The sequence below is a fragment of the Hibiscus syriacus genome, unplaced genomic scaffold (genome assembly GCF_006381635.1).
Source record: "Hibiscus syriacus cultivar Baekdansim isolate YM2019G1 unplaced genomic scaffold, ASM638163v2 tig00007895_pilon, whole genome shotgun sequence".
Taxonomy (NCBI): Eukaryota; Viridiplantae; Streptophyta; class Magnoliopsida; order Malvales; family Malvaceae; genus Hibiscus; species Hibiscus syriacus.
In genome coordinates, this window is record NW_024062147.1 from 443,410 (window position 1) to 460,035 (window position 16,626).

At 34.5% G+C, this 16,626-nt stretch overlaps 2 protein-coding genes, 2 long non-coding RNA genes and 1 pseudogene across 4 annotated transcripts; 2 read left to right on the forward strand and 3 right to left on the reverse strand.

The window, feature by feature from the left end:
* Positions 1 to 2,991: 2,991 nt before the first annotated feature.
* On the forward strand, positions 2,992 to 5,232 carry LOC120201702 (annotated as a pseudogene).
* A 39-nt stretch (positions 5,233 to 5,271) lies between these two features.
* LOC120201704 lies at positions 5,272 to 6,015 on the reverse strand. Its single transcript, XR_005523663.1, has 2 exons — positions 5,986 to 6,015; positions 5,272 to 5,662 (listed from the first exon to the last, which is right to left on the reverse strand). It is a non-coding gene; the product is annotated as an uncharacterized LOC120201704 (long non-coding RNA).
* Positions 6,016 to 6,017: 2 nt separating this feature from the next.
* Positions 6,018 to 7,893, reverse strand: LOC120201703. The gene is made up of 3 exons (XR_005523662.1): positions 7,807 to 7,893; positions 6,191 to 6,259; positions 6,018 to 6,084 (listed from the first exon to the last, which is right to left on the reverse strand). It is a non-coding gene; the product is annotated as an uncharacterized LOC120201703 (long non-coding RNA).
* Positions 7,894 to 9,950: 2,057 nt separating this feature from the next.
* Positions 9,951 to 14,357, forward strand: LOC120201705 (GTP-binding protein ERG-like). The gene is made up of 8 exons (XM_039202269.1): positions 9,951 to 10,602; positions 10,688 to 10,777; positions 11,177 to 11,322; positions 12,533 to 12,691; positions 12,792 to 12,858; positions 13,520 to 13,627; positions 13,780 to 13,919; positions 14,048 to 14,357. The coding sequence occupies exons 1-8, from the start codon at positions 10,081 to 10,083 to the stop codon at positions 14,133 to 14,135; spliced, it is 1,320 nt and encodes a 439-aa protein (XP_039058200.1). The 5' UTR covers positions 9,951 to 10,080; the 3' UTR covers positions 14,136 to 14,357.
* Positions 14,358 to 15,284: 927 nt separating this feature from the next.
* On the reverse strand, positions 15,285 to 16,550 carry LOC120201707 (protein UNUSUAL FLORAL ORGANS-like). Its single transcript, XM_039202270.1, has one exon. It carries the CDS (start codon positions 16,548 to 16,550, stop codon positions 15,285 to 15,287), a length of 1,266 nt encoding a protein of 421 aa, XP_039058201.1.
* Between the last annotated feature and the right edge of the window lie 76 nt (positions 16,551 to 16,626).

Genomic DNA, 16,626 nt, shown 5'->3' on the forward strand with positions numbered 1-16,626 from the left:
TTCTCTTCTCTTCTTAGTCTTCTCTTTATTTACTGTTTTGATTTTCCAACTCTGTAATTATTATTTTTTTTTAAAGTAGAATATAGTAATGCATATATATATGTTTTGTTTTATTTTATATGGTACAAGTTAGTAGTAGGGATTATAGATGATCATTTTCTCTCAAATATGTTTTGATGCCATTAATTTTGTTAATTAAGATGTTAATATAAGTTTAAATGAGTTTTTTCTTTCTTAATTCTTTATAAAATCGGTTACACTATATTTTGATATATATATTTAAATTATTAATATTTAAATTGAATCATATTTTTATTATATTATATTATATTTATTGTCAAATAAAAAATTAGTTATGAGGTAATTACAATATAATATATTGATATTAAATACACAAACCCTTGATATTTATGATATTTGAACCTGAAACCTCAAAATATAACAACAATTTAAAAAATTAGTTATTAAAAATATTATCATTAGAAATATATTAAATATTTGTAGTTAGATAAATATTTTTTTTATTAATATGTGCAGTAAAAAGAAAAAAATCAACCAAACACGTGTAATATAACATGTGCTTAATTAAATGAGCTTTTATTTTTTTTAGTAATATACAATGTAATAATTGGACTTTGACTGGTTAATTAAAGAAATTAAAATTTGAGGGTAGGTGTACTATATAATTTTTAATATATTTTTAAAATTTTATAATCATCAATAATTTATTTTTAATATATTTTTAATAATGTAATTTAAAAAAATTTAAAAATATAATATAATATTTTTTTCGAGCTGCTCACGAGCTTTTCGAGTCGAATATCGAGTAGCTCGTTTCGGTTCGTTAAGAACTCGAGTCGAGTCCATTTAATCCGAGTATTTATCGAGCCTTGATCCAGTCGATCTCGAGTAGCTCGCGATCTGTCTCGTCTCATTTACTGACCTAGTCGGGTTAATGTTTTCTTCTTCTTTAAATTTAGCTCCATCCTACTTTGATCCTATTTACTATATAACATGTATCGTCTTTTTAAAAAAAATCGCTTTTATAGGATCGTGTTAAGATCTGTCGAGTTCAAATATTTTGACTATCTCTATTGAAAGCAAACTATTCAGTTTTGGTGGTTTTCGACGATCAATGTTTTCATTCGTGAATTTGAACAATAAAAAAAATGAAATCAACAAAAAGGACAACATACGTCAATTTTATTCCGATCAAGTGACAGAAAAACAAGATCGACGAAAAAGAATTCAAATAATTTTAATTTATATTTACAAGTTTTAGGATCATTTTGAGTTAATTTAGTACTGAAATCATACCTTTTTTTTTTTTTGAAAATACTGTAATCATACTTGAAAGAGGAAAGGAGTGGTCTTTTTTTTTTGTCTTGACGATAATAATTTGAGTATTGATTATCGATAGCCAATATTCATTATTTTTTTCCTATATCACATGTTTGTTTGTTTTCTTAATTTCTAATGACTTTATATTTATGGCACGTTTCAACTTTTTTATTGCTTTTTGGTTGATCTCATCGTTTAATTTTCTCAATATTAGATTTGACATCACATCGACTGATTAAGATGTCGCTTATATATTATCTTGTTGATTTGTCATGCTTTGGATCTCTAGATTAATTTGAATATACGATTTACTTTCGGAGATAGTTTTCTCACGCCGCTCGACTCCGATTCGCAATTTTAGGTGGTATTTTAATAACTTCACTCTCTGTTGTGATTCGTTTTATTTCGGTAACTTCACAATTTTCTATTCACATATGTATTTTATTCATTTTTTTAGATGTGATTTTAATTTTTTCTCTATATGGTCCTTATATGATTTTAAATGATTAGTTTTATATTAATGATAAGAAATATTATAATTATGTATTTAATTTATACTTATAGTTATAAATCATAATTATAGTTTTAGATTTTTTTTAAATAAAATTAACTGCTACTATTTCTATAAAAAAAATTGAGTCGCTGCGGGGTTTTGATTTTAATAGTAGTATCACGAGTAACAGGAAAACTTAAAATTATTAATTTAATAAATAAAATATTAAATATATTTGATTTTATTTTGTAATAATAATAATAATAATAGTTTATGTAAATTTAAAATTTTAAAATTAAATTAAGTACGGTTGATCGAATCAATTTTCAGATTCAAATTAAATGCATAGACTTTACCATTGTACATACTTTCATGCATTTATTCGTGGTAGGTACCGAGTAATAAATGAAGAAAGTTTAAAGCATATGAAGAAATGTCCTAAAACTTCCCAACCGCCCTTGACCCAACCAGGTAAACCCATTCTGCCGCCGTGTCTCCCTCCGCCGGTCCGGTCTTTGCAATGCAAATTGCTCTATCGGTCTTTGGTACAGACTCAGAACAACCGTAGAAATACAGAAAGCCAGTCCCTTACAAGCCAAGCCTAGCATTTATTTTTTCTGTTCTTTAAATATCTACTTTTTCTTGTCTCATTTAACATTCCCATCTACTCCTTACTTCAACCATACCCCCTACCTCTCTTTCTAGCAAATACTTTTTCTCTGTTTGGTTGCTGAGAAACCCTGCGAAAATGAATTGAAAATTGGATTCTCTAAACTGTGGGTGTCTTCTATATACTCATTTACTAAATCCAGAAGAACCCAGAATTTTGTTTTCCTGCTTTGGTCTCTCAGCTTTTCCTTGTACCTGCACATAAAGTATTAGGGCTCCTTAGGGGAGTTCTGAATGATAAGTTTTTTGCTATTTGGCTTTGGAGGTTAGTATATATTTTTCCTTGTTGATTGAATTACTTTAATCCTCTGCCATATTGCTTAGCCTTTTCAATGCATCTTCATTTATTTCTTTCCATAACCCACATTTTTTGCTATGTATAACGTGTTTGATATTTTTTGTGTGTTTAATTGTGACCAATTCGTTAAAGCTTGATTGGTAAGGGACCAATTTGATAGTTTTGATATTTTTGTTTTGCCTGTTTCTAGGATTAAAGGGAGTTTTGTGATGGCTGTGAAGCTTGTGCGTCTGCAATTTGTTCTCTTAGTTTCTTCTTTTGCTGTCCTGCTTATGGCTTCGGACACTGTAAGATTGTACAATCTTATCTTTTGCAGAAATGAAAATACCTGTATTCAGAATATGAAGGTTTCCTTTTGGTGTGCCAGGCCTCCAATGGATCGGTTGCGACATTTAATTATTCTTCCAAGCATGAAGGTAATGAAGGTGCTGGATTTGCACATTTGCTTGTCGAATTTGTTAATCTTCGGTTGTAAACATCGACGATTTTGTTGATTAAGCTCTTTTATTTTGTTGGGTCATGTAGCAGCAGGATGCCCTTCTGGTTGGGTTGTTTCTCCAAATAAAAGTGTGTGTTTTGGATACGATGAAAGTTTCCAGTCATGGGATGAATCAGAGATCCACTGTAAACAATATCGTGGACACTTAGCGGCCCTAACATCGTACGAAGAACTAAGCTTTGCACAACATCTGTGGCCAATTTGTCGATGGTTGCTGGGTTGGAGGAAGAATTAGCAATTCGACGGTTGGTTCTGGTTGGAAATGGTCTGATAATACATTGCTCTGGAATGAATCAGCTCTTAGATTACCTGCTCAATCCATTTGCAACAAATCATCATGCTATGTCGACAATTCATTCGATTTATGTACATTGGTGAAGAATGGATCGGAACCTCTTGTGAGTGTGAGATGCAATGCGTCTCATGCTTTTCTGTGCATGGTTGATATCGGTAAGATATATGGTTGTTTTATATTTTTCCGGAGTAGTTGCTCGATAGTGGTCTTGTCACCCTATTAAGTTGTTATATAGATCTTTCCGTTCTACTATACGTAAGACCCTTTTTTTTCGTTATTAGATTATATTTTCTGGATTGCAGAGGAAAAATGTCACTACATGCATTGCCATAAGGAATATCTCATTATCCTAGCCATTGTTAGTGGGTTGGTTCTCTGCACAACATTTGCTGTTGTTGTTTGGTTGCTTGCATATAAGCGGAGTAAGAGGCGTAGAAGATCGAAGAAACTATCTAATCCTGCCACTTCTGCATTAGTTCCCCCCTCATGGAAAATCTTCACCATTGATGAATTGAGGTCGATCACGAAAAACTTCAGTGAAGGAAATAGGCTTCATGGGGATGCGAAGACAGGTGGTACATATAGCGGCCTTCTGCCTGATGGATCAAAGGTAGCGGTTAAGAGGTTGAAGAGATCTAATTTTCAGAGGAAAAAGGAGTTCTACTCCGAAATTGGTAGGGTCGCTAGGCTTCGTCACCCAAATTTAGTTGCTGTGAAAGGATGCTGCTACGACCATGGCAATCGCTACATCGTGTATGAGTTTATTGTAAATGGACCATTGGATAGATGGCTATACCACATTCCAAGGGGTGGTAGGAGCTTGGATTGGACCATGAGGATCAAAATTGCTACAACTCTTGCCCAGGGAATTGCGTGAGTACAAACACTAGATCTTTCTCGGTTAAGTGGGACTGTAATAGATACTTTCGGCATCTCATTGCTGCTTTTGCTTATTTGATTATTCCTGGTAATAAGTGTCTAACATGTTAATATTTTGAAACAGGTTCCTGCATGACAAGGTCAAGCCACATGTTGTACACCGGGATATACGTGCGAGCAACGTACTACTCGATGAAGAGTTTGTAGCCCATCTGATGGGGGTTGGTCTTTCAAAGATTGTTCCACTGGAGGTAATGCATGAGAGGACTGTGATGGCCGGTGGAACGTATGGATACCTTGCCCCCGAGTTTGTTTATAGGAATGAGCTCACAACAAAGAGTGATGTGTATAGCTTCGGAGTGTTGCTGCTCGAAATCGTTAGTGGGCGTAGGCCGGCTCAGCAAGTTGATTCAGTCGGATGGCAGAGCATATTTGAATGGGCAACACCTTTAGTGCAGGCACATCGATATCCAGAGCTCTTGGATCCTCCCATATCTTCATCAACTTCTGATATTCCAGAAGCTAGTGATATTCAGAAGGTGGTGGACCTCGTGTATGCTTGCACGCAAAATGTCCCTTCTATGCGGCCGAGAATGTCTCATGTTGTTCATCAATTGCAGCAGTTGGCACAGCCAGCCGTCGCAAAGTAACTTAATTTATTTCCAGCTCCGGGGCTTTTTGCCGGAGCTTAATTTTCTTAGTAATAGTTTAGAGCTACCTCAATTTTAGTAAAAACTAATTCCAATTGAAGACACGTATTTTGCGCTGTTGAAAATGGTTAAAGAAGATATTGTCAATGTTACAAAAGATAACTGTTTCTGTATGACAACGTCTACTGGTTATATATCAATCAATATAAATAAGAATTCACAAATCCCTCTTGTTTATCAATTTACCCAGCAACTTCTGCCACCCAGAAACAACAATGAATTCAACGTTTGGCCTAACCTTTGCCATGCCAGGTAAATTAAATCAACAAGCTTACTTGGGGATATCGGTAACATATTCTCCTTTGCTCCAACATCTTTTCATTTAAGATGGATGTGACTAGTACCAGCAGTCTGCCACATCGTTCGGTTGTTGTAACTGCGGCTTAGTACTAGGGGGTCCTGATGTTTTAGGATATCCTCTGAATCGGCCTTTCCCAGGTTTTGCTATTTCAACATATATCTTCCTGCCATCAAATACCTGACAAACATAAAACCCATATTAAAATCTAAGTAGAAATGTTGCCTGCAGATCAAAGTTATATTACTCAGAATTTCATCTGGGTTCTCAAATTCAGATCATAAAAGTAAGTTTGATGAACTAAGAGTTGTAAACAGTAGTAGCTTAACAGTAAAGGAACCTATTCATCTTGTAAAGAGAACTAGAATCTCTGAAATTATGCTTCACTCAAAGGGATGACAGAAGGTAGGTGTAATCTACGAATGATCTACAAATAGTATTCTATATGTCTGCTTTTACGATACGAGCAAGTTGGCAATAAAGAAATAAAGGCAACATGAAACCTGTGATCCATCTCGACCATAGCCTCATCCAGAGAGAAGTATATTGAATGAAAGCATATCCTTTTGATCTTTTTGTGAATTCATCCTTAACAAGCTTAACTGTTATAGATAGAAGTATGGTTATAGACTTTGAAGCTCACACAAGATTGGAGATGAAACATATCATCCATTAATTCCATTTAACTATGAGAAATGTCCCTATCACCTTCAGCTATTTCGCCAAAATTGGAAAATTCCTTCTGCAAACGCCTTTCTTTGGTAGAATATGGCAAATCTAAAGCAAATACACCCAAAAGATGCCAGGACATAAATTAGGGAAAGACTGAAAAATACAAGAGCAAAGAATATCTGATGGAACTATTGCTATCTACTTATCTTCTTGTAATAGCATCAATGAATCTAATTCGACTAAAACGAAGCTAGGAATTGATGGTTTTGTTCCAATTTTTCCTCTCAATAATGGATTCCACCATCACAAACAAATCTACTAAGCTCTTTCCAGTTGTTTTGGTATACATAGTGGAAAAAACTAGTAAAATCGCAATATTGCCAACAATCTTTCCAAACCTGCATTATTTATTGGAAAATTACTCTTAATTTGCATACCCTTATATGAGAAACAATACGAAAAGTTCGATGCAAAGACAAAGAGGGATCTCCTCTAGGGATGTAAACGAGTTGAGTTAATCTCGAGTATTGTTGAGCTTGACTCGAAAGCTCAAGAGCTTGACTCGAAAGCTCAAGAGCTTGAAATTGTCAAGCTAAAAAAAATTTGAACTCAAAATTTTCAGACTTAGCTCGAATTCGAACTCAATTTAAGCTCGAACCTGAACCTGAAGTACATGAAAACTTTGTATTATATATTTTTTAAAACAACACATATATGTTAATATTATTAATAATTTAATTGAAAAAATAAAATAAAATATATTACTTTTTTCGATTTGATCACGAACTTATCAAGTTAGATATCAAATAACTCACTTCGATTCGTTTAGAACTAGAGTTAAGCTCAAATCAAGTCATTTGATTTGAGTGTTGACCGAACTTTGACCGAGTCAAACTCGAATAGATTAAAATTGTATGTCGTCATTTACAACCCTAATTCCTCACCGACTCGAAAGCTCAAGAGCTTGACTCGAAAGCTCAAGAGCTTGAAATTGTCAAGCTAAAAAAAATTTGAACTCAAAATTTTCAGACTTAGCTCGAATTCGAACTCAATTTAAGCTCGAACCTGAACCTGAAGTACATGAAAACTTTGTATTATATATTTTTTAAAACAACACATATATGTTAATATTATTAATAATTTAATTGAAAAAATAAAATAAAATATATTTTTTTCGATTTGATCACGAACTTATCAAGTTAGATATCAAATAACTCACTTCGATTCGTTTAGAACTAGAGTTAAGCTCAAATCAAGTCATTTGATTTGAGTGTTGACCGAACTTTGACCGAGTCAAACTCGAATAGATTAAAATTTGTATGTCGTCTCATTTACAACCCTAATCTCCTCACCGAAGTCAATTCTCTTGCTTAATAAGGATGTATTTGTTTCTACACAAAATCTGATTTCCGAAATTGCAAAATCAGCCTATAGAGCTATTCTTATTCCTAAACCTTTTTGCCTAGATTTTTATCATCAGAGGAACAAAAACAATCAATATTCATGATAACAGATAAGAGGTATATCCTGATGGCATGTGCTTAAAAAGAAAAGCTATTTGACAGCAATTACTCAAATTTTGGGAAAAGAAAGCAAAATTACAAGTAGGAACAAAAACAATCAATATTCATGATAACAGTTAAGGGTTTTACTCGTAACGAAGATTCTGCTAGCAAGAGGATAGTCAAAGAGCGATGCTCTTAGGCCGAGGTTGAAGCTTTTACGTGTTCGACAATTTGCCGAAACCGCAATCTGACGAACTAAAACGCTGCGTTTCCATACGACTCGTAATCATTTCTTATTAATTAATTAAAAGGTAAATTACCTGTGTAGTCACTAAACTATAGGATAGCTTCTGACATCACTACTACCACCCACGATATCGATATTATTTGTTTGAATAAACAATAAATTGATTATTATAGTAGCGAGTTTAAATAAACGTGATAAATTTTATTCGAATTAATTTATTCGATTTGAGATTTTATATAGATTAAACTCAAAATAAATTGAACTGAATTAAAATTAATCTAAGTTTAAGTTGGACCAACATGGATCCATACTCAACTGAAAACAAGTTGAGTGGACTTGAATTTAATTTTTTTAAATTCAATTCAAATTTAACATTATTTCGAATTTAATATGACAATTAAGTTGAAATGAACTAATAGTTTATTTTTATTTTTATCTATTTTATAATTATATGATAAATAATAAAATAATATACATTTTATTTTCCTTTTGTATTATATTAATAATTAATCGTCATATTTGATAACAATTTAATGATTCAATAATATTATATTACTAATTAACCATCATTTTTAATTTAATTGGAGTCATATCAAACTCAACGCGAATTAACTTGAAAATTTAAAAGTTGAGCAAAATAAAAACTAATCAATTTGATATTTATTTGAATATAAAAAGTAGACCGATTTGATATTGACTTACCCGAAAATTAATTAATCCAATGTTAACTTAACCTAATATCCGATTTGATTAAATTTATTAAGGATATAAATTAAATCTATTTAGATCTGCTCTAAAAAAACTTAAATCAAATACAATTTAAGTTTAAAATAACTCGATTGCGAGCAGTGTTTTGAAAATCGGACCGGATCGGCCGGTTCAACTGGGAACCGCTGTTTGGCCGGGTTCATTCTACACCGGCTAAACCGCTACTAGTGAACCGAAAGAAATCGTTGAACCGGCTGTGAACCGTTTGAACCGAACCGGACCATGAACCGATTGAAAATCGGTATTCTGTTTTTTTTTCTAAAAAAAAATTAAATCAAACGACGTCGTTTGTTAAACGAGCTGAATCGAACTTGAGTATTGCTGAGCTCGACTCGAACTCGAAAACTTTAAAAGTAAGCTCAACTCGACTCAAAAACTCACGAGCTAAAAGTTATCAAGTTCAACTCGAACTCGAAATATAATATTGAAACTTGAACTCAAAAAGGCTCGAACTAAAAAAAAATTAGAACCTCGATTGAAGCCTGAAATTCGAGCTCGATTGAAGCGAAATAATAGTTCGCTCTGTGCTCACCAAAATGTTCTATGATTTTGAATGTCAAATTACCTTTATTATTTATAGAAGTCAGTTGGGATGCTCTTCTATATTTCTTAGCCATGTGAGATTGTTTTGTTTTTATATATTTTTACTCTTTAAACTTTTGTAATCCTCTTCTATGTTTCTTAGCCCTGCGAGATTTTTTTTAAACCAAACGACATCGTTTGTTATGATTTTTAGCCCTAAATTTATTTTTTGATTATAATTATATAGTTATATTTATTATTTAATATGTTTTACCTTAAATATTATGTTGTAGTTGATTTAAATCATTTTGTTTCACTTAATTTTATGGTTTTTAACTTATATATATTATGAATTTATTTGAATATGATTTGTGATATAAAAAATTATTTTTTATAAAAAATGTTTTTGGTATTTTTATTAATTTTTTTAAATAATTAATTAATTATGACGTCGATCAGTTCTTCCAACCAATCTAATCGGTTCAATCAGTTGAACCAATAAATCGATAACACGACCGGTTCGCTTACCGGTCCGATTTTAAAAACATGATTGCGGGCTCTGAATTTAAACAACCATAAATTTTAGTAAGCATTCTTGCCTTTCAGATCTAAATTGGGAACCGATGTGTTTTTGGGTTATATTTGGGTGAAAGCCGCCTCTCCTCCTGGGCTATTGGGCTCCTGAGGAGCATTTTTTTTTTGTATTAATGATTCGTTGAAGCCATAAAACTACAACCCCTAAGTGATGAAACGCTCGATTCCAAAAACCCCCAAGTGCTTCTCATCTTATGCATTCTGCAATCATCACCACCGCAAACACCCAACAGGACTCGTATCTACAGAAGAACAACAAAAAATAAGCACAGCCAAGTAAATAGGAACCGATGAATACAACAAAAAGGGCTTTGAGAGCTCTCACGTATCTTACTTCTCTTCACACTTCCCGAGTCCATAGTTTCCACTGCCAGCAGCAGCAGAAGCATCATCATCTTTTATTTGTTCGTTTGCTTTCAGCCCAATCCCAGCAACGCCAAGATGATTCCGACGACTCCCACCACTCTTACCTCAACAACAGCCCCGATTCTGTCTTCGACAGTGCCCAATTCTCTATCCCTGATACACCAAAACCTACTCGCGAACAACCGACATGGGATGTCCAACATAGAAAACGAATAGAGCGTGGATTATTCAAAAACGACATCCAAGACCGCTACTTTAAAGTAGAGGACGAGGAAGAGGAGAGAAGAAGAAGGGTTCTTGCCAAGGCTTTGCTCGAGGCAGCCTTGGAGGGGCCGGACGAGGACGCCGAACAAGACCTAGAGGTCAAGGAAGAGGACCAGAAGTCTCTCTCCGTTGGGATTATTGGCGCCCCTAATGCCGGGAAGTCGGCCCTTACTAATTTTATGGTTTGTTCATTAGCCCTTTCTATTTGGAGATTAGTTCATTAATTCGTATCGGAACTAATTAAATGTCTGATGTGTTTTCCAAAAGGTTGGGACTAAGGTTGCTGCTGTGTCACGGAAAACGAATACAACTACTCATGAAGTGTTAGGGGTCATGACCAAAGGGGATACCCAAATTGTATGTTTCTTTTTCATTTATTTCTATTAATATGCTTTGGCTACTTTTTGGGTTGATAAAGTTCTAATCTTTACTAATTTAGTTTCCCTTACAAGTGTTTTTCACCTCTCTGTTTACTCATTTGTGACATACAATACACTCTGTTTTACTATAGGACAGAATAATATTTGTACAATTTGTTTTACTTTTAAGAATTTTACAGGTTTCATAACTTGTTATTGAGACTTATTGATACCAAGTTTGGAATTAAATTTCAGAACTTGGATTGTGAGAATTCCCTTTTTACTTTTCTGGGCTCCTGGGAGTTCATGTGTGGGGAACGCATTTTTTACCCTTACTTTATTGTTGTAATGCTCTTTAGGAATATCATTCTACTAATTTCAAGCATGCATTATGCAGTGTTTTTTTGATACCCCTGGACTGATGTTAAATAGCAGTGGACATCTTCACAAAGATATGAAGTTTCGTGTCGAGAGTGCCTGGAATTCAATTAATCTCTATGATGTACTCATAGTTATTTTTGACGTCAATAGGCATCTTACAAGGTTAGTGGTCCGATACACAGCTGATATTTTCATCTGTATTTACTTTTATATTAATTTTTCTGTTGGACAACTTATTTTTGATGTGCTTCTGAATTGGTTTATCATTGATTATTTCTTTTACTGCCCAACATATATTTTTGTTTATTTAACTTGATCCCAATTTTTCTCAGCTTCCCTTCTTCCAATTATTCCCCCTGCTTACTATGCTTCTTCATCTGGAGTGGTTGCCGATTCTATTAACTCTTAGTCTTCGGTGTGTGTTTTAAAATCCAGTGTAGTTCATAGCTTTTCTGTTACCATTTTGTCATCATTGTAGATTTAATTTTCCTTCGGTTAAGGGGGGGGGGACTTCAACTGAGATCTATCATCAGCCATCTGTTATCTGTAGACTACTACAGGTTCTTATCTTTGTGTGATTTTACTGAACTCTGTTCATGGGAGAAGCCTTTTTTGCTATCTTGTTAACAAAATAGTAATAGCAGGTTGATCTAACCTACTCCTAAAAGGATCAAGGTCTTCAAGGATGATACATTTGATGTTCTGGCTGGAACTTTGTGACTTAGAATGAATGATGAATGGTTGCGTACTATTTCTTGGTCAAGTAGTTTGGTATGCCATGAACATGATTAATGCTGTATTTTTTTGCTTTGGGTGTTGTATGCATCCACTAATAATGCAGGCAGTCTTCATCTTGTACTTCTGTGAGCTGCAAATAAGTTTTTTTCTTGGGCCTTCACCTTAGAAGTATATAAATAAGAAAGATTGTCCTCCTGATAATATCATAATTTATTATTTTTTTAGCATGAGATTGAAATGGCTTTTAGTATGTTCCTTCTGTAATGCTTGGTTTTCCATTTAAAAAAATTTAGTAATGAATTTTTTTACTGCTGTCATTTTAGCTAAACGAACACATATCCTCTTCAGTAATATACTTCATATGGACTCCACCCTCTTACTTACAAAATGTATAATATCTCCCCAATTTTTCTATCTTGTCAAATTTAATATACTGATCTCTTCATGTATACCTTATATCATAAAAATTTGGGCATTTCAGGTGTGTGGATGTTTGTTTGATGGTATAACATGGTCATTATGTTGTCTAAAGATTTTTATGTTATCTAATACCTTTTTAAATTTCTTGTCTAATGCTGAGGTTGTTTCCTTCATCTTGATTGCTGATCATGTATATAACAATTCATCCATACAGACCTGATTCAAGGGTGATAAAATTAATCAAACGTATGGGAGCTGAAGCAAGTCCTAAACAAACACGGATTTTATGCATGAATAAGGTAGATTTGGTAGAAAAAAAGAAGGATTTGTTGAAGGTTGCTGAGCAGTTCAAAAATCTTCCTGGCTATGAAAGGTAGCTTTTCATGCTGAAAGGAGTAGTAGCTCCTTTCAGGATATAAAAACCAAGCGTGCTTAAGTTAGCTTCTGATAACTTTATTTTATTTATTCTCCAGGGTTTTCATGATCTCAGGATTGAAGGGCTCTGGGGTAGAAGATCTTTCTCAATATCTCATGGAACAGGTTTCTTTTTTCACTTCTATGGAAAGTAATTATATTCTGTTATGTACTTGATACATACGATTTATTCTACTTATGCAAAGTATCTGGATTCTGTATTGCCTTTTGACATGGCATTGCGTAATATCTTTCTAGTTAACTAAGTTGTTCGTAAATATGTCTTCTCCCAAGATCATTTTAGCATGATGGTAAAGATATTCAAATGATATGTTGCCTCTGGGCTCTTCTGAAGGTGTGGTGTTATGTTTCTGTTACCAACTTTGTTTGTCAAAAGTCTATATCTTCATCCTCTGTTATGATTTTTCCTTATTCAACCTATTGTTTTGAAAAGGATTTATATGCATTTTTATTTCACATTGATTTGCTTAACTGGATGAATGGATAAAGAATAACATAGCCGGTGGTCATTAGGTACTGGGATCTGTCATTGCTCCATTTCTGCATTTTCCTACTTTTGGATTCATTTTTTACCTCGAGTCTGAATGGTAAAGCATTACATATTCCATTAGTAACTTCTTTGACAATAATACCTTCTTAGAATTGCCTAAGTTTTCTTCTGTGGAATGGTGGAGCTTGCCTAAGTTTTCTTCTTACCATTGCATGTCCTCTTTTCTTCTATAAAGTAACACAAATTATTCAGGATCACTGGCATTTTTTCCCTTAGGCAGTTAAAAGGCCTTGGGATGAAGATCCGTTTGCAATGAGTGAAGAAGTCATGAAGAATATTTCATTGGAAGTTGTCCGGGAAAGGTTACTAGATCATGTGCATCAGGTAAAACTTGCATGTTCGTCTATGACTTGACTTTTGATTCGTACTCTCTCGCGCTAGGTTTTTTCCCCTCCTTTTTCCTTTTCCTTCGAGGGGTGGCTGGAGAGTTCTGTAATGTTTTCAGATCACAAGGGCTAAAACTTTTCTTGCTCCAGGAAATCCCATACGGTATTGAACACCGTTTGGTAGACTGGAAGGAGTTACGAGATGGGTCTCTAAGGATTGAGCAGCACTTCATTACCGGTAAAATAAGCCAGCGAAAGATTCTCGTGGGGAAGAATGGCTCAAAAATAGGGTAAGCTAGTTATGTATCCAGTTAATTTCTTCTCAACGTTCCACTGGTATTTTGATCGCAGGCAACAGCGTCGCTCTGAAATCTGAATGCAATCTCACTATACAACTATTATTTGATGTAAAACACAGGAGAATTGGGATTGAAGCTAATGAGGAGCTAAGGTCTATCTTCAAAAGGGATGTGCATCTCATTCTTCAGGTTAGAGTTAAAACATAAACTCTGCGAAAATATCAAAGAATGTCCCGGACCGCACACATCTGCAATACCATCTGATGTGTATATACCAAGGGTAGGCAATGCAATTGTGCCATCTTTTCCCTAGGGTCTTAGGTACAATTGGGGGCCTTAACGTAAATTATCAAAAGATCCCAATTTTTTTGTCCTACAATGTGCTAAAATTGTGTAACCCAAAGTGTTGTATTCATGTCTGATTGCATGAAAGCTATAAGGTGAGGGATAATTTATTTAATTCAATTCCAACTAGTTTTTTGTTATTTTGTTGTTCTAAATAAAGATAATTCCTTATTTTTCATACCTTTTCCATGTCTATTTTAGTTCCTCCTCATTCTCCCTCGGTATTTGCCAAGATTTTGTGGAGACAAAATTGTTGTCTCGTGTTACAGTAACTAATGGTATTAAAGGGTAAAGTATTCAAATAGTCATCCAACTTTTGTTTAGTCATCATATTTAAGAGTCATTTTTCATTTCAGTTTGTACCGTTAAATTTCCAACAGCGCTTGATTTAACATATTATCTTCAGAATTTTCATTTCAATTCTGACGGTTAATTTTTAGCGTTTGATTTAATATTTTAAAACTTAAAAGAAAAGAATAGAATTTACATTTTGAAAGAATAAATACAAACGATTTATGGTCTAAAATTTTATTTAATAAAAAATTGATTCAAATTTCATAAACTCAAATAAATAGAATATATAATTTACTAAATATAATTATCTAAGATTTTAATAAATATATTTATTTTTATTCAAATTTTATAAATTTGATTCAATTTAAAAAATAAATAACATTTTAATTGTTAAATAATATTTATAAATTTAATTATTTCATATTTTTAAGATTCGCATGTGTGTGTATGAATGAATATACCTTTGGATGACCAGAAAGCAGGAAGAGAAGGCTTGTGAATAGAAAGGACAGACAAAACGAGAGAGAATCAGAGAGATGATCTTCCGTTGGACTAATTAATAATTTAGGGAGAATATATTCGTTAGAATGTGATACACTATTGGCCACAGTGAAGGGAAAAGCAAGAACAAAAGCTTCATACATCATGGCATGTTCAATACTAAACAGTACAACAGCTGCTAATTAAAAGGCCAACTAGCTTTAAAACCAGTGTCAATCAACTAAGTAGACTAATAACCGGTGTAGCAAGCCTAGGCTCATAAGCCAAACCACGCAATTCAACATCTTCACCATCATTATTATCACAGCCAAGGTAAGGGCATGCCGGAATCCACTGCCACCTCTTCCTACAGATATCAAACAGTAGCCCCTTATCGGTTCCACGAATCATTATCATTATGAATTCTCCATGTCCGACAGAATCAAAACCATTACCACCTTCAAGTTGAGCAAATTGCATGTAAAGTTGCATTGGCATTCTCTCGATTTCCACCCATGTCGTCCCACAATCTTGCAAGCCCCAAAGTCTTAAACTTTTGGGCACATTAAGCTTGCTTTTCTCCACGGCGGCGACAAGGACCAGCTTTCCTCGACTCTCAACCAGGCCCGGTGACCGGAGGAACCTTCGCATGGGAGCTTGAATCTTGGACCACTTGTTTGCTGCTATGTCGTAAGCTAGGACGCTGAAGGGGCTATAATTCATGCAGTAGAACTTACCCTCGACGTGAACCATTCGACCTGATTCAAGGCTACATAGGCGTGGCAGTGAAGAAGTGTCGCCCCATATGGAGTAAAACCCACCCTCATCGATGTGAAAGGTTTCAGTGGATAGATTCTTGACTGCGTATGGAGAAATCATGTCATCTCCGGCGACTGTAACGTCGATCGATGTGGGACTGACTGTTAAACCAATTGAAGGGAAGAGACGGGGCCTTAGCGTGGGCGGCAACTGGCTTAAAGAACCGAGTAAAGGGTTGAATATCATGATATTTTTTGTGCCGGCTTCGTCAGAAACCCAGCAAACCAACCCACAGGAGGAAGAAGCCGGATAGAATCCAGAAGGAACCGAGTTGAAAGAAAGGCGGTACCATGAAATATCATAGGGATCAAAGAGATACCCTTCACAGTTAGTTCTGTTGTCGTCCCCACTGGTGGTATTGTTGGTTCTGTAGATGTAGCTCTTCAATGGCTTATGCTTTAAGAACAGAAACCAATAGTGGCGTGGCGATATCTGCATGTACAGTTCAAGGAAGCTGCTGCAATAAAGGAGGCCGTACCATCTCTTACAAATGGAACGAGCTCGGAAAAAGGCTGGAGGTGGAAGAAACGCAATGACTCGATCGAGCAGCCTTTCTGGTAACTTACTCCATATCCGAACGTCCATCCAAGGATTCGTGTGAGTGCTGCTGGTAGTCGAACTACTGCTCGTGATGGTGAAAGTGTAGGAGAAAGGTAAAGGCGTAGATGTGTTAAAGGCGTCCATGAGAAACATAGAAAGCGCTTTCAAGCAATCTTTTTGCTGGTTGGTTAGTGGTTTTCAGAAGAAGAAAAAAAGGTTA

Coding starts and splice junctions, on each gene's coding strand:
- LOC120201707 (XM_039202270.1), bottom strand. CDS start 16,550: ATGGACGCCTTTAACACATCTACGCCTTTACCTTTCTCCTACACTTTC.
- LOC120201705 (XM_039202269.1), top strand. CDS start 10,081: ATGAATACAACAAAAAGGGCTTTGAGAGCTCTCACGTATCTTACTTCT. Junction 10,778..11,176: donor CCAAAGGGGATACCCAAATT/GTATGTTTCTTT, acceptor TGCATTATGCAG/TGTTTTTTTGATACCCCTGG. Junction 11,323..12,532: donor GTCAATAGGCATCTTACAAG/GTTAGTGGTCCG, acceptor TCATCCATACAG/ACCTGATTCAAGGGTGATAA.